The sequence below is a fragment of the Etheostoma cragini genome, chromosome 21 (genome assembly GCF_013103735.1).
Source record: "Etheostoma cragini isolate CJK2018 chromosome 21, CSU_Ecrag_1.0, whole genome shotgun sequence".
Classification (NCBI taxonomy): domain Eukaryota; kingdom Metazoa; phylum Chordata; class Actinopteri; order Perciformes; family Percidae; genus Etheostoma; species Etheostoma cragini.
In genome coordinates, this window is record NC_048427.1 from 4,040,686 (window position 1) to 4,055,223 (window position 14,538).

At 42.3% G+C, this 14,538-nt stretch overlaps 2 protein-coding genes across 2 annotated transcripts in view; both read left to right on the forward strand.

The window, feature by feature from the left end:
* LOC117937006 (protoheme IX farnesyltransferase, mitochondrial) overlaps positions 1 to 3,752 on the forward strand; it is a 35,470-nt gene extending 31,718 nt beyond the window's left edge. Inside the window, exons 6-7 of the mRNA XM_034860611.1 lie at positions 192 to 424; positions 2,542 to 3,752. Coding sequence (XP_034716502.1) covers positions 192 to 424; positions 2,542 to 2,972 — 664 coding nt within the window. The 3' untranslated portion in view covers positions 2,973 to 3,752. The remainder of the gene's footprint in view (positions 1 to 191; positions 425 to 2,541) is intronic.
* A 3,936-nt stretch (positions 3,753 to 7,688) lies between these two features.
* hs3st3b1b (heparan sulfate (glucosamine) 3-O-sulfotransferase 3B1b) overlaps positions 7,689 to 14,538 on the forward strand; it is a 20,790-nt gene continuing 13,940 nt past the window's right edge. The window contains 1 exon segment of the mRNA XM_034860579.1: positions 7,689 to 8,555. Within this exon segment, the coding sequence (XP_034716470.1) occupies positions 7,969 to 8,555 (587 nt within the window). The 5' untranslated portion in view covers positions 7,689 to 7,968.

Below are 14,538 nucleotides of genomic sequence, written 5' to 3' on the forward strand. Positions count from 1 at the left end.
TGTCTGAGTAAGCCCACAAAACTTTATCATCCTAGAGTTCCCATGGTTGTTTGTCTGAGCCTGAATCTGTGTATTTAAACTCCTTTTAATAAAATTAATTTGTATATTTCTTTTCTTTCTATGGCTGGTTTAGCCAATTCTCATATTCTCATCCACTGTTTCTCTTTCTTTTCTGTTCCTCTTCCCATCAGTCCCCTCCATGCAGTGACCTTTGCGCTGGCCTGTGGAATTCCCGGAGTTGCTCTTCTCACACTGGCAGTAAACCCCCTGACGGGCTTCCTGGGTGCCCTTAACATCTTTCTCTACACCTGTATCTACACACCGCTCAAGAGGCTCAGCATCACCAACACCTGGGTGGGAGCGGTGGTGGGTGCGATACCTCCTGTCATGGGCTGGACGGCTGCTACAGGTTGTCTGGAGCCAGGTACGTCTCACCCGCTGGGGTACAGGTTATTAGTGGACCCACATGTATATGTACATGTCAAGTTGGTTGATAGAAAATGATTCAGTTGACAGGGATCTTCAACTTAAAGTTAATTGTCAAACACAAATGCCAACCATTCACTGGATCCAGCTGCTCAGGCAGGTGAATTTGCTGCTTTGTCTCTGGTTTATATCAGTAAAAGTTATAAATATCTTTGGTTGTGGACTGATTGGATAAAATAAACTATGTGAAATAATTAAATAGATTAAGCAACCATGGGTGTTAAAAATAATTGTTAGTTGCAGCCCTAGTTCAATGGCATAGCTGTGTACCTGCACTATGTCTCTTTGGGGAGCTGGCTGTGTTGTGGCCCTCCACAGGGTTCATCAGGACCTCTCTGACCAGGCCTGCATACAGCCCAGAGTCCCTGTGGCGCTGTTAGTAGGCTTGTTCCTCATTCCTGTAGAGTTTGAATGTACTTATTGTAAGTAGCTTTGGACAAAAGCGTCTGCCAAATGAATGTGATGTTAAGTTAGTAAAGAGACCAAGCGTGAGGGAGGGATTACTCCGCTTTTGTGCTGGACACATTAAGTGTTCTGTTATGGCAACTGTAGGAAATGTGTTTTCTCATGTTGCTTCTGTATCCCTAAGAAGTGCTCTATCAAATTTGTATATATGCTTCAAATATTTGGCTGACTCTCTCAAAAAATGTTTGAATCCCTTCAAGGCCCCTTGATTCCATGTTAACTCATCCTGTTCATGAAAGCTTTTAAAAATGTATTGCCGCCCGACCGATATTATCGGCGAGCCAATACTATACCGATTTTAGGCATTTCCCGATCTATCGGTATCGGCATTTATGATGGCCGATTTATAGTTTTGCATAGTTTGTCTACTAGAGGGCGCTCTACAGCGTCGCTGTTGGCAACACCGATTTTTTTTGTTGATGTGTTTTTGTTCAAAGGACTTTAAGTTTCACATCTTAAGTTTGTATTTTTATACAAGTTATTCATCAGAACATCAAAATATGTTGACGTCCCTATTTTTGTGACATTAAAACATAAATTCATATTATTCTAGTGAGAATTCATAAATATTACAAATAACTAATGTTAGGGAAATCTGTTTATGTTTTGTAATGCGTTTCTGGATTATTTTAATTTTTTTTTAATATATGTTGGCATATCGATTTTTAAATCACTAAATATTCATATTGATATTGCCCTTAAAAATCCTTTATCGGTGCTCTAAAATGTATATAGAGCCTGTACTGTGGCTTACCCTTTACATGTTTACTAAAAGCATTACAACTAAAACCTGTATCTGCTGCTCTGGTTGCAGCTCTGGTGTGGAATATACTGTTGGTACTAAATCTGTCAGATTAGTACTTGCAGAGACCATGCCAGTCCTTAGTCTGTCTGTGAACTGTTGTTCTGGTTTGACTCATTTACTCTAAATGTAACACTAACGAACCAAACGCTTTAAGGTTTTTTGAGAACAGCTGTCCTGAGGCAAGAGAATCAACACCCTTGTGTGCTGGATAGGGTTGAGACTATGATTGTGATAACTGTATAATGTAGACGAAAGGAAAAACAGTCTGAGTTGTGACTCAGCTATAAGTTAGGAGTGTCATGTCTCGCAGAAACAGTCATAAAATAAATCACCTTTTATTCTCCATCAGTCACTCAGCAGCTGAGACATCTGAAGAGCACAGAAGTCTGAATATGAGATTACATGAAGACAGATGCAACACAGTTGCATGGCTTGTTTTGTTATAGTGCACAACGTTTTGTTTAAACCGTAGTTTTTGTCAAAATGGGCCTGATGTTTTTGGTTGAATATACTTCACGTAGTTTTTGGAAAGTCAAAAACCATCTGGATATTCTATATTTTAGGATAAAAATAATGTTTTGCAACAAGGTGTTAAGTTATGTAAAGTGCTTTCTTTTTTTTTTACCTTTTGTAAGGTTAAAAATAGATACTTTTCATTTAAAGATTCTAAGATCTAAAGACATAAAACTTTGATTTTAGCACTTGGCCTAATATGTGGCATGTTGAGCTCTTGGAGTCCCTCAGCATCGTCAATCCTCTCCCTCTTCCCTCTTTTTCACCCCCAGGTGCCTTGTTGATGGGTGGCTTCCTTTACAGCTGGCAGTTCCCTCACTTCAACGCCCTTAGCTGGAACTTAAGGGAAGACTACTCCCGTGGCGGCTACCGCATGATGTCCGTCACCCACCCTGGCATGTGCAAGCGGGTGGCCCTGCGCCACAGCGTGGGCCTGATCGGCCTGTCGACCTTGGCGCCCGTGCTGGACGTCACCACCTGGACCTTCCCTGTCATCTCCTTACCCATCAACCTGTACATCAGCTACCTGGCCTTCCGCTTCTACCGCAAGGGAGACCGCAACAGCGCCCGCAAGCTGTTCTTCTGCAGCCTGTGGCATCTGCCCATGCTGCTGCTGCTGGCGCTCACCTGCAAGAAGCCTCGCAGAGATCCCGAGGATCCAGCACTACCTCCAGCTTCTTTACCCCTCACACTGCAAAGCTAGCTAGTTTCATAGATGCTTAAACACTTTGAAGACCTCAGAGTCCTTCATTTTAACTGAGATACTCCCTCAGGTTCCCCCTTAACCACTCGTTGTGCTCGGAGGGGTCTGGATGATGGACTCATTATTTTATCGGGGTTTAATTGAAGCCAGTGGCGCTCACTGTACTTCAAGGAAATGAGCTAGAAATGGTTTGGATCCAAATAATTGATTACAGCAAACACACTGAGTCATTACATGAGGTCGTAATCAATTCAATGTGTGTGTTTGTACTGTATAAATTCTGTATTTATTTATATAGGGGCCCATCAGTTCCTCTCCATGTTGTACATGACTGATATTAAATATCTTGTACAGTGTAACTTGCTCCTATGGATCTGCACAGGGATCGCTGTCTGCAGATTATTGCATTGTACAAATGCAAAAATGAAAAAAGAATATATACTGTATATACTGTATAATGGACATGAAGACTTCATGTAATCACAACGTTTGTTTGAATTTCAGTCATTGTGTGAAAATAGGACAAATACAAACTCTTTGAAGCAGCTACGACACTGGACTTGGTATCTCATATTGTTTTGACTTTCCCCTGATCCCCATTACATGACAGTTAGTTACTGTATTTTGCTATTCAGCAAACACACCGATGGCTCTTCATCATTTTCATAATGCTTTAATAACACAGTTCACCTGTACCAAAACTAAGGGAATAGTTGACCCCTGAAGGAAACACAAGGGTAAATGTTCTCTAACAATAAACACGACATGATTGTAATTCTGTCTCATCATTTCCTCATTTGCTGTTTCCACTTAAAACTCCATTTATAAACTGTGCATGAATGACCGTGTACCTGAAGACCTCATACACAAAGCACTACCCCACCTCGTTAGATGGTGCTGGCTCCACATACTATATGGACTTAAGTTTCAATTATAGCCTTAGTGGATATGTTCGCTTTAAGCACAAATCACCATCTCTCCAATAAGCGCTATTTAGCAGGCCACCTCCGCACCTGTCAGTCAACATGTGCTCCCCTTCCGCCCTTTACCCCTAGTTTTGGTATTTGGTTACAATTCCATCACCGCACTCAGAGAAACAAGCGTCCCCTTCCCCTCACTGACACCCTCCCTCCATAAAAGGGGGCTGTGGGATTTAGCCAAGGCCGGGAGACCTGAAACGGCTCGACGTCCTCGTAAAGTGTCTGACCGGATACAGAGTTTCATATCAGAGGGTGGAAGGGGAGTGATCTGGCCAGCTGTTACAGTTGAGAGAAAAGTGGAGAGAAAAAAACACACACACACACACAACCTGTGTAGAGATTGAATGTCGTAGCCAGCCTCCAGGGCTATGATGGCCTGTCATGGTTCACAACCTCCACTCCTCTAGAGGTGGAGTGCTGTCTTGTCCTATCAGCCAGGAGAACAGCTCTGCTTGAGTTATTCACTTTTGGTGTAACTTCAGATGCTGATGAATCATATTTAGTATTCAGCGATAGGCCAATCGCTGAGCTTTCAACTGTTGACTGTTGATTTATTAAACCACAACGTTCAGAGCCATTCCTCCTCAGATTAAACAAGAGATGTCTCGGGGCTGCTGTTCTGATGAAAGGTAAATTTATTCATTACTCAGAATAGTCTTGGGCAAGTTCATCCTCCGATGTAGACATGGGAGTTGTTCAAAAACTTTATGAACTTTATTTAAATCAACAAGTGAAGATTATTTAAGCCCCCAGCCCTAGTAACAAAATGGGTTTTTGTAGCTTGACTTGGGTGTTTGAGCTTCCTTTGGCAGAGTGATATATGTGCTGTTTTCAGACTCTTCTGAAGGGGGAACGTTTCTACACTCACCTTAAATCGGCCTTCACGGCCTGGATGTCCTGTGCGATCATGGTTGTGATCACATGTGAGTGAGCCGATGTACAACTTCCACAAGTCTGAAGTAGAAACTTGAAGCCTGCAGTGCAAACACACACACACACACACACTGAGAATTGACTTCTCAGTGAAGTAGGAAAGCTTGTGTGTGCAGTAGTTTAACTTTTTAAATGAGAAATATTTGCATATTCACAGAGTATTGGCTTTTCAGTGAAGGAGACGGAGTAGATGTCATTTTAAGAATTTTTAATGAGGTAAGTAGACTTTTTCTTGGGATAAACATCAAACACTAATTATTATTCAAAGCAGATCATATATACTAAACTGTAAATCCATCAATATGTTTGGAGGGGATTTAGAGATGTGTGCATTTACTCAAACTCTAAAAAGTCTATCTTTCATAAGCTAACAATATGTCATACTCTTCTCTCATATTTCACTTATTTTTACACATTCAAACATGGAGGTTCCTCTCCTTCCCGTTGCTGGTATCAGGCCTTAAATTATTCATGTTATTTGCTGTTTAGTGTGAGTCTGAGCTCTCTTGCCAGAGTCAACAAAACTGAAGAGCAAAATGTGGATCCAAGAGTCCCCAAAACAGGAATCTGCAGTCCGCCCCAGAGCTGCAGCTTTAATATCCACACTGAGGCTCACATCAAAGTGGGGAAAAAACTGTACAAGGATCGTTCAGAGCAAGCAGTGAAATATCAGGGTGACGGATGACCTCTGGTCTCCCTTCAAAGGCTGCTTGTTTCCAAACAGGATCCAAAGAGCTGCAGTACTGACGCTAGACTGAAACTATACCACAAGCACTGATGTAGAACTGTATTCCTTTAAGTCCCTGTGGGAATAATAGAGTTATAACTTGGATTCCGTGGAGAAAAAAAAAGGCTTTTCAGATATGAACTCGCATGAAAACAGTCAAACGCAACAGGGTTCCTACTGGGGCTTTTCCATGGGGAGAATACACAGCAACTCACATCAAAAAGACGAATCTCCTTTTTAAATCCGTGTATTTTTACATTAAGTTTGGTTGCGGTTTCTCTCACATTATCTCTTCATCAGATGTTATCATGGGGACTCAGGCCGTTATTTCGGTCTGACTGGGACTGCGTGAAGTGCAGCCAAAACTATAAAAAAAGAAAAAAAAACTTTATGTTGTTAATACGTGTAAAAATAACATATCTAAGTAGATGTTATACACGTTTAAACACAAATTAAAAAAACATTAAAAAAACAGGCTGTGAGTGGGCTGTTGACTCATCTCCAGGCTCAGATGAAAAAAGTCGCTGCACGTTTCTTTCTTTCTTCTTCTTCTTCTTCTTCTTCTTCTTCTTCTTCTTCTTCTTCTTCTTCTTCTTCTTCTTCTTCTTCTTCTTCTTTCTCTCTCTAAACGAAGTGCATATTGTCAATGTTGGTCTATTTATTCCGAGCTGGGCTCTTCAAGGTTCCCAGATAGAAAGTAGAAACTGTGTCGCCGGCCTTTGTGACATAACTGATTTATGTCCATGAAAAAAAAGAATACATCTCTATGTGTGTGTTTTTATTTCATTTTGGCACGTATGAAGAGCGGAGGGCTTCATCAGCAGAGTCTCTTGCTGTGATCAAGGTCAAGTAAAAATACACTCAATAGTTTGGAGAAGAAATAGAAAAACGCTCCTTAACGGGCTTTCTGCTGCTAATTTGATGGCCATTGAACAGACATCTCAAGTTTAGAAAGGTGCATTCATGTCACAAATAAGGCAATAATAAAACAGAAAACCATAAATAGTGTTAAAGAGAAATTAGAGATTCGCCGTCCAACCTGTTGAATCCGTGATTTCTGCTTTAGTCTCCTTTATTTTATTGTATGAGTTGACAGAAGAAGGCAACCAAAGTATTCCTGATTAAAGAAAGTAAAGTTACTACAATGCGGAAAGACCCCTTCAATTTAGACTTCCTCTGTAAGTTTTTAAAGAGTACAGGCTAGTTGTTGTTTATACTTATTTTTTCCTAAATGTTATTCAATTACATGTGTACATTAGTATTTATTATTGCAATTTCCCTCGAGATAAATATAGTGTTGTCTTTTCTTATCATTATACTCATCGTTGTTGTTATTATTATTAATATTATAATTACTATAGTTTATTCAGGCTGGGCCTAATTGTTTCAAATAACAAGTACCTATTAAGGGCACGAAATGAATTATCGGTAATTATATAATTTAATTTTTTAAATAAAACAATATCAATTTGTACTTAACGATGTGTTTGACTTCTCTGAGAGTGACCTCTGATTTACTTCTCAATCCGTGGCACGAGTAAAGTCCAACTATCACAATTAATAAAGTGTGTCTTAAGAGTTAAACTTATTATTTAGCTCTGCTGATATTATTTCCCCAAACGCTTCTCCTTCATTTTAAAAGCGTGTGTTGACAAAATCGATTTGGAAATTGATTTTATTTTATTTTTTTGCATAATAATAATAATAATTCAAAAAAAAGAAGCTGCCGAAAAAGAGTTTCAATGTGTAAAACCATGTCAAAAAGAAGCCTGCAGGAAACATTTAAATCCTATTTTGAACAACATGTGTGTGTGCATGAGAAACAAAGAGTTTATTGGGGGGGGGTCTGGGCCCAACAGGAAAGTTTTCCAAACTCTCAGCAGAGTCGCGCGCACTGCCTTCATCTCCATACTGAGGCTCCCACGCTGGGCCCGCCCACGCCTGTTTCTGATTGGTCCGCTCCCGTCAACACTCGGCTGCATATTTAACCCCAGTGCATCTATTGGCTGCTGCTGTTGCCACTCTCCCGCGTGTCTCTCTATAAGGTCTCGTGCTCCAGCAGCAGTTTTAACCAACCTGAGATGAGCCCGGAGCAGCACCGCGGTGCGCGTGTCGCAGCCCAACGACCTGCCGTAGCGTAGCCAGAAATATGACTACAAAGTCCTCAATGCCTTTTTATTCCCGGAGCTGCCGTTCTCTTCGATTACATTTACATTAGGCTAGTGGTATTGTTTTATATCCAAGTTGTATGTATTTGTAGTTCAAAGGTGAGCATGTGGGTCATTTGGCGAGGGATTGTCCGGGAATGAGTTAGGCAATATGCGCCGCTGGGATATGATATTCAACCGAAAGGCTTATGGAATATAGCCTGGTGTGTCACAGCCTGCATGCCCTCTGGTCTAGCCCTGTGAAGAAGAAACTAATACTGCTCAGCATCATGTTTTTAATCTGGGTGTACATGCTGTACTCCTGCGTGGGCTACTGCTCCACCATGCCAAGTTTAGTGGTGGACAGTTACCGGGGCAGGGAGACTGGTTCGGCCGTGGGCAAGAGGACGGAGAACGGCAGGACGGACCTGGTGTCCAGACTGCTGGCCAAACCGCAGCCGTGGGAGGATATAGAGAGCGACTACGAGGAGCCGTCCATCAGGACCGCCGCGTCCAGAGACCTGCTCAATAACGAGCTGGAGACGGACCGAGCCGAGGACTGGGACGAGATGCGGGCCGAGCAGCTGCAGCAGAGAGCCCCGGATCCCAGCGCCATGTCCAGCTTCTCCAACGGCTCCGGGAGCAAGAAGCTGCCCCAGGCTCTCATCATCGGGGTGAAGAAAGGAGGGACCCGGGCTCTGCTGGAGTTTCTCCGCGTTCATCCAGACATCAGAGCCGTGGGAGCGGAGCCGCACTTCTTCGACCGCAACTATGAGAACGGACTGGAGTGGTACAGGTAAAAACTACACTCCTGTGTTTGGATGATGGTTGAATGGGTGCAGAAAACTGGATGTATGCAGGCCTACTACTTTCCATTATTTTAGGCTACTCCTCCATAAATTTTATTTATAGAGGAATTGGCAATGCAGTGCTGCAAATCAGTCATGTTGTTAAAGAGGAGTCAGCCAACTCGGTCCAGTATCTTGTCTAAATGCATTTGTTTCAGAGAATTTCAAAGTTTTTTTTTTTTTTTTTTTAATCAATTCCCGCAGAAACACTAACACCGTTAGATGCAGCCCGAGAAGCTAATTAACTCCCAATTGGTTTAAACGCTCACTAATGTGGACCCCATGAAGGCATAACAAATGTATGAATATTTGATTAGTATTTTATTTTATAGTAGGCTATCCAGTTGAGTTTATTCCAAACTGAACCTACTGAGCTACATGGTTGCAACACTTTTATCGGGACTCTTTCTTCTTTTATGTGCAATTACGCAGCGGGGCTGTTGGCTCGCACATAGGCTATAATGGCTTATTAATTACATACGTTATTTTTTTTTTTAAAGGTTTGATTACAGACTCATTTGATCGTGTATGTCATTTACAATCCGTTTTGACTCGTGTCCCAGTAAGAGGAGAGCCCGGTCAGGCTGGCCTGTTCCTGCGATGCGCAGTGATCTCTGTTGGACACAGGGCAGCACTGCAGCTTCACGGCGACGCGGCCTCGAGGCTTTGCTGTCCACTTCAAATATCAGATTTGTATTTTATTTTTATTTTCACATTTCGTTATGACCACGAAACATGTTTATGAATTAGATCCGATTTTTTTGGCGATCAGGGTTTGGCATCACATTCAAGTTGTGCTGATGTGTTCCCTGTACTGTTACAGTGTTGTTTGTGTGAGTCTGTTTGACTATATCTGACCCAACAGACATGTCTTATAGGCTACTTTGCAATGAATGGTCATATACAGATTCTCGTGTATGGTAGGCCTACAATTCGCCCAAATCTGACGGATCGCAGTGTGATAAGATCCTGTTTTAAAAAAATGAGTAGCCTATGTCTATACTACCGACAATGTTTTTATCTTGTAGAATATTTAATCTTAGTGTTCACAGACCTGAAGGCGGTTATATCGTCCTGGCCGTTCTCCTGTCGATGGGCTCTACAGGCCTAACAGCCACCGTTGCAAGAAAAAGAAATCTGCAAGACAAAGTGGGGATCCTCCTCAGAACAAAACCCCCGCAACAAAACCGCTTAAGGTCCTCAGAGGTCGAGAAACTAACATTATCCTTTTCATTTACATCCCAAAGTGTTAATACAACGAGCTCGAGCTCAGGGACTGGATGGGGGACACAGCAGCACCCTGACCACAACGAAGTCAGCCACTCGAGTTGTTCTAATCTGACACCAGTCTGTTTTTATAAAATACTTTTTTTCATTTGAATATTTAAATATAAAGTTTAAATCAGACTGATACATACGTGCTTGTGTTCCAATAAACAGGACGTAGGCCTATGTTAAGGCTAATAAATCGCCGGTGGCCGAATCAATAAGGATTGGCTTTTAGTCTTCCACTAATTACTTTCTGGCTTTTTTTTGCGGACCTTCATGATGCTGCATGTGAAATGTCAAGTCTTCTCCCTCCAGTGTTTTATCAAAGTTGTATCTGAAGTGGAAACGAAGGGAAAGATCATCGGACAAATTGAAGGGAAAAAAATAGGTCAAAAAAAACTTTAGGATTTCGTGGCTTTGAAAAACGGATTTACTTTTATTGTACACGTTAAATATCATCAACATGGAAGCGGGCCCACTAATGTTGGACATTATGAAAAAAGATGACTGTGTTGTCAGCAGTCAATATAAAGACACAGTCCCTTGATTTGTGCCATCTGATTTGTTGGTTTGAGTTTACGGCTGTTATTTAACTTTCACATAAAGAATTCTAACTTTTAGGGAATTGTTGGAAAGTTCTGCGTGCTAGTTTTTATTATTATTTTGATCTAATGCCTTTTAAGCCATGTAAAGAAGTCGTGACTCAATGTTTTTCTGCTGATGTGGAATGGAAGCATATTGTCTGAAGCTACAATTCATTTTAGTCTATTTTCTTTTCCGTTGGTGCCAACAAAGCAAACTCATATGTTCAGTCATTACTCACAGAAATACAGAAAGAACAATTTCATTCAGTATTGAAAACTTATTTTAGAACACTTCAGATCATATTTTTTGTATTCTGAGGGATTTCATGCTTCAGTGGGATATCCTAAACAGTGGATGTTTTTGCCACAAAAATCCATTAACTCGTAGGAAGTGCTCTTAGATTGGGGTTTGAACAGTGAAATCTGTCATGGCATATTTTTTAAGCACTGCACTTTTAGAACTGCAGTGAAAAATGTATGCTTCAGTAAAACAGCTGGTGTAAGCAGTCCCTGAAGTGGAGAAAAAAAAAAGTTTTTAGTGATTCTCAATTTCTTGAGCGAGGATGCACCGAGAAAGGAAATCATACTTCATTCATTGCTGAGCCTCCAAAGTCTCCCATTTGAACCAGATACTGGAGATGACTTCTGGAATGTTCCAGACAGAGGCAAAAGTGCATGGCATTGAAATATATGCTGCGGGAATCTGATCTGATCACGTTGAGGGGTCATTTATGGACAGTTGTGTGTGCGAGTTGAGCAACTCTCCCTGTTTGTTCATTTGCACAGTCTCTCTGCCATCCACTGTTGTATCGAGCTTGCACCATCTTTGCCCCCCCCCCCCACCCTACGGACACATATTCGGAGCTGGAATTCCACTAAGTATATGCAGCTTTAGAGGGAGCAGAAAAGACTCAGGGGAAGTTTACAAATTGAATGGAGGTGGTGATAACAAGTCTTATTGTGGATTTCTGATGTACTTGGACAGTTTTTATTTGTGCCAAAGACAAACACATGATTCATGCTTTTGACCGAGGGGTCCTTGTATCAGGAGGTGCTCATTTTCACAGTGAGGTCATGCATGAACCGGCCCGCAGGAACACACACACACACACACACAAACACACACACACACACACACACACACACACACACACACACACACACACACACACACACACACACACACACACACACACACACACACACACACACACACACACACACACACACACACACACACACACACACACACAGAAAGACAGAATCAGGGCTCAGGAGGCCAGTGTGAACAGGAACGTTGGTTCATTGTTTCTCATTTTCTATTTGCACCTGTTCTCTGAAAGCGGACTGGTGTTATCTGACAGCGATAAGTTAAGCATTTGACTTATCATCGGAACATACAGTACTGTAATGGCAACTTCAACTAACTGATAGCTGGAAAGATTGAGAATCCATGTCTAATAAAGCTCAGTGTCAGCAGTGTGAGCAAGCTCTCTTATCCTATGTTTTTTTGTAATATGCTGTGGCGTTAGTTGTGATATTAAAGGTTAGGTTGCAAGCACATTTTTGCACTTTTCAAAACAAGAGAAATCAAAGAGTAATAGGTGATGGAGGGAAGAGAAAAAAATTGTTAAAAACAAGGAGAAAACCTCAACAAACCAGAAAAGTATGTAAAGTTATAACATCTTTAAAAAGCCAAAGAAGAAATGCAGAATTAAAAAAAAAAAGCTGTAATTTTACTTCCTTGAGACTTTCTGGGAGGTTTCATTAAAGTTGAGCAGCAACAACAACAAAAGCACACTTACTTTTTGTTTTAGTTCAGCAGTTGTATGTAAGATTGTCAGACTTATTATATCTTTCTATATCCACAGTTTGTTTGATGGGTTAAGTCACTTGTGACTCAGACAGTACAAAGTTTACTCTTTCCACACTGCTGCAGTTCTCATAAATGTGAGGTATTTTATTTACTTCTAACTCTTGTTGACTGCAGCCCTCATCTCACCCTGTCAGTCTGTGGTGCATGTCGCTCTCTCCATATTCCATTTAGCCCTATTGGCTTTGAAGGGGCTTTGACATATAATTACTGTACTGTGGTTTTGCTGTCGTGTCGCGGGCTCTGGTCTTAGCTCTCTGTCGGGGCCCGGCAGTGTTGACGCTGTTGCTCCTCCCTCGCAGTGGCTTTAGCATTAAACAAGGAGTTCGGAGCATGTTGGAGAGAGCCTAGTCATGCAGTGTATGGCCATATGGAGTGCTATGAGGAGTGTGGTGTTGTGTTTGCAGTTTTGTAAAGATTAGTTTAAATTGGCAATTTCTTGAAAGTATCAGAAATTGTCTTTTGTTGAGGACAATTTTATGGTTACATGTTTGTAAATTCTAGTTGTCAACTGTTCAGTCATAATAATGCAACATATACTGTAACTTGGAGCCCACACGCTGAACTATGTAATCCACAGTCCTTGTGTGATGTGGTTTGTGATCAAAGGTTAGGCTTCAGTTGCTGTTGAGAGCATGGTGGGATTGAACCGGCGCCATCCCCGGTGCAGGATGTCTCTCTGGTCAACCTTTGTATCTCTGTGATAAAACACTGTGGAGGTAAACGGACTGACAATGCAGCGTCACTAAAAGCTACACACACACAAAAAGACAAGTGGTGCATTGTGGAAAAGGAGGCTCCCTCAAAAAGAAAAGAGAAGAAAAAACATGTTCCGCTATCAGACTTTGGATGCTTGCGGAAGTCTGCTCAGTTTGAAAGCCGTTATCTAAAGGCCGGGGCACCCCCACCGCTGGAGCCCGAGTCACACTGCTGCTTCTTGCCAAGTCAGGGACAGTTCTGGATGAGTGCACGTCCTTTTATCTGCTCACCACAGGGGTGCTCCTATTTCCATGTAGGTGACCCATCCATTCTCTGTTGCCACTGAACTCGCTCTCCTTCCTTTCCTCTTAATGGCCAAAAGAGGCCACCTGGTTATATAGAGCCCCAGTGAAGGGCATCAAATCATAACTGTTTGCAAAACATCTTCTACTGATGTTTGCATACATGGGATGTGATGTGAAAAGCCAACAGGTATAGAAAAGCCTTGTATGTATGGTTGTGACAGGCTCAGCTGTGAAGCCACAAATCATTTTCATCCCCAGTCACAAAAGAAGGAAACACTCAGACAGCGTGCACGGAGATCAGCATGGCCTGGCTCCTCTGGGATAGCCAGTATTGATTGGTCAGGCCTGATTGGAGGTAATGTGTAGGGATGGGTGAAGGGCCTTCGGCTGGGGTCAGACCTACGTTTGCTTGCTGACAGGGTCTGTGTGTTGACCATCTGCAGTGCAACAGAAAGCTGCTGGAACCTACAAGCCCCACTGGGAATTTTATAGGCGCTCTTTGCAGAAAACAATAGCACGGCAAAACAGTTTTTTTTAAGCCTCCTGAGTTATGTAAATGAGCATGATTTCTGTTTACTTTCAAAACTCTGCATTTGACAGAATCAATAAGCACTAAAACTTTAAGTGGCTCTTACCCACTTGCAGTTCTAGACAGGACGAAGATGATTTCAGATGATTAGATACTTTGGTGCTCTGATTGTTTCCTGATTCCTGGAACTCCACAGGCTCCTCGGGGACGGAGCGCCCGGCCAGCCAACCGTACAGCTGACAGCAGGTTCACATCCTGCGCTCAAATCCTCAGCCGCAGAGGCCAACATAAAAACAAGCGGTTTGAAACTGTGCCTTCATGTTGGCTTGACTTCCACCTTGTGTTCCCAAATGAATGGATTATCTGTTAATGGTCAACGTTTCCCCCTCAGTACATCCCAGTTCCTCCCCCAGACATCATCCCCAAATCCCTCCCTTATGAACTGCTTCTCTCCGTTCTCCAGCTGTGCACTTGCTCTGCTGGTGTGTAAGAATAGTGTCACATGTCATGCTCGGTTTGTCCAATCCTGGGCGGGGCTCGATGCAGGCCTCGCTGACCACGAGTGGCCGTCTCTAAAAGAAGTCAGTTTTAAGGGACGGAGGCCCTCTCTCCTCACTGCCTAAGCTGGCATGGCTCATCCGAGAATGGAGAGTGACCGGGGGGGGGGGGGGG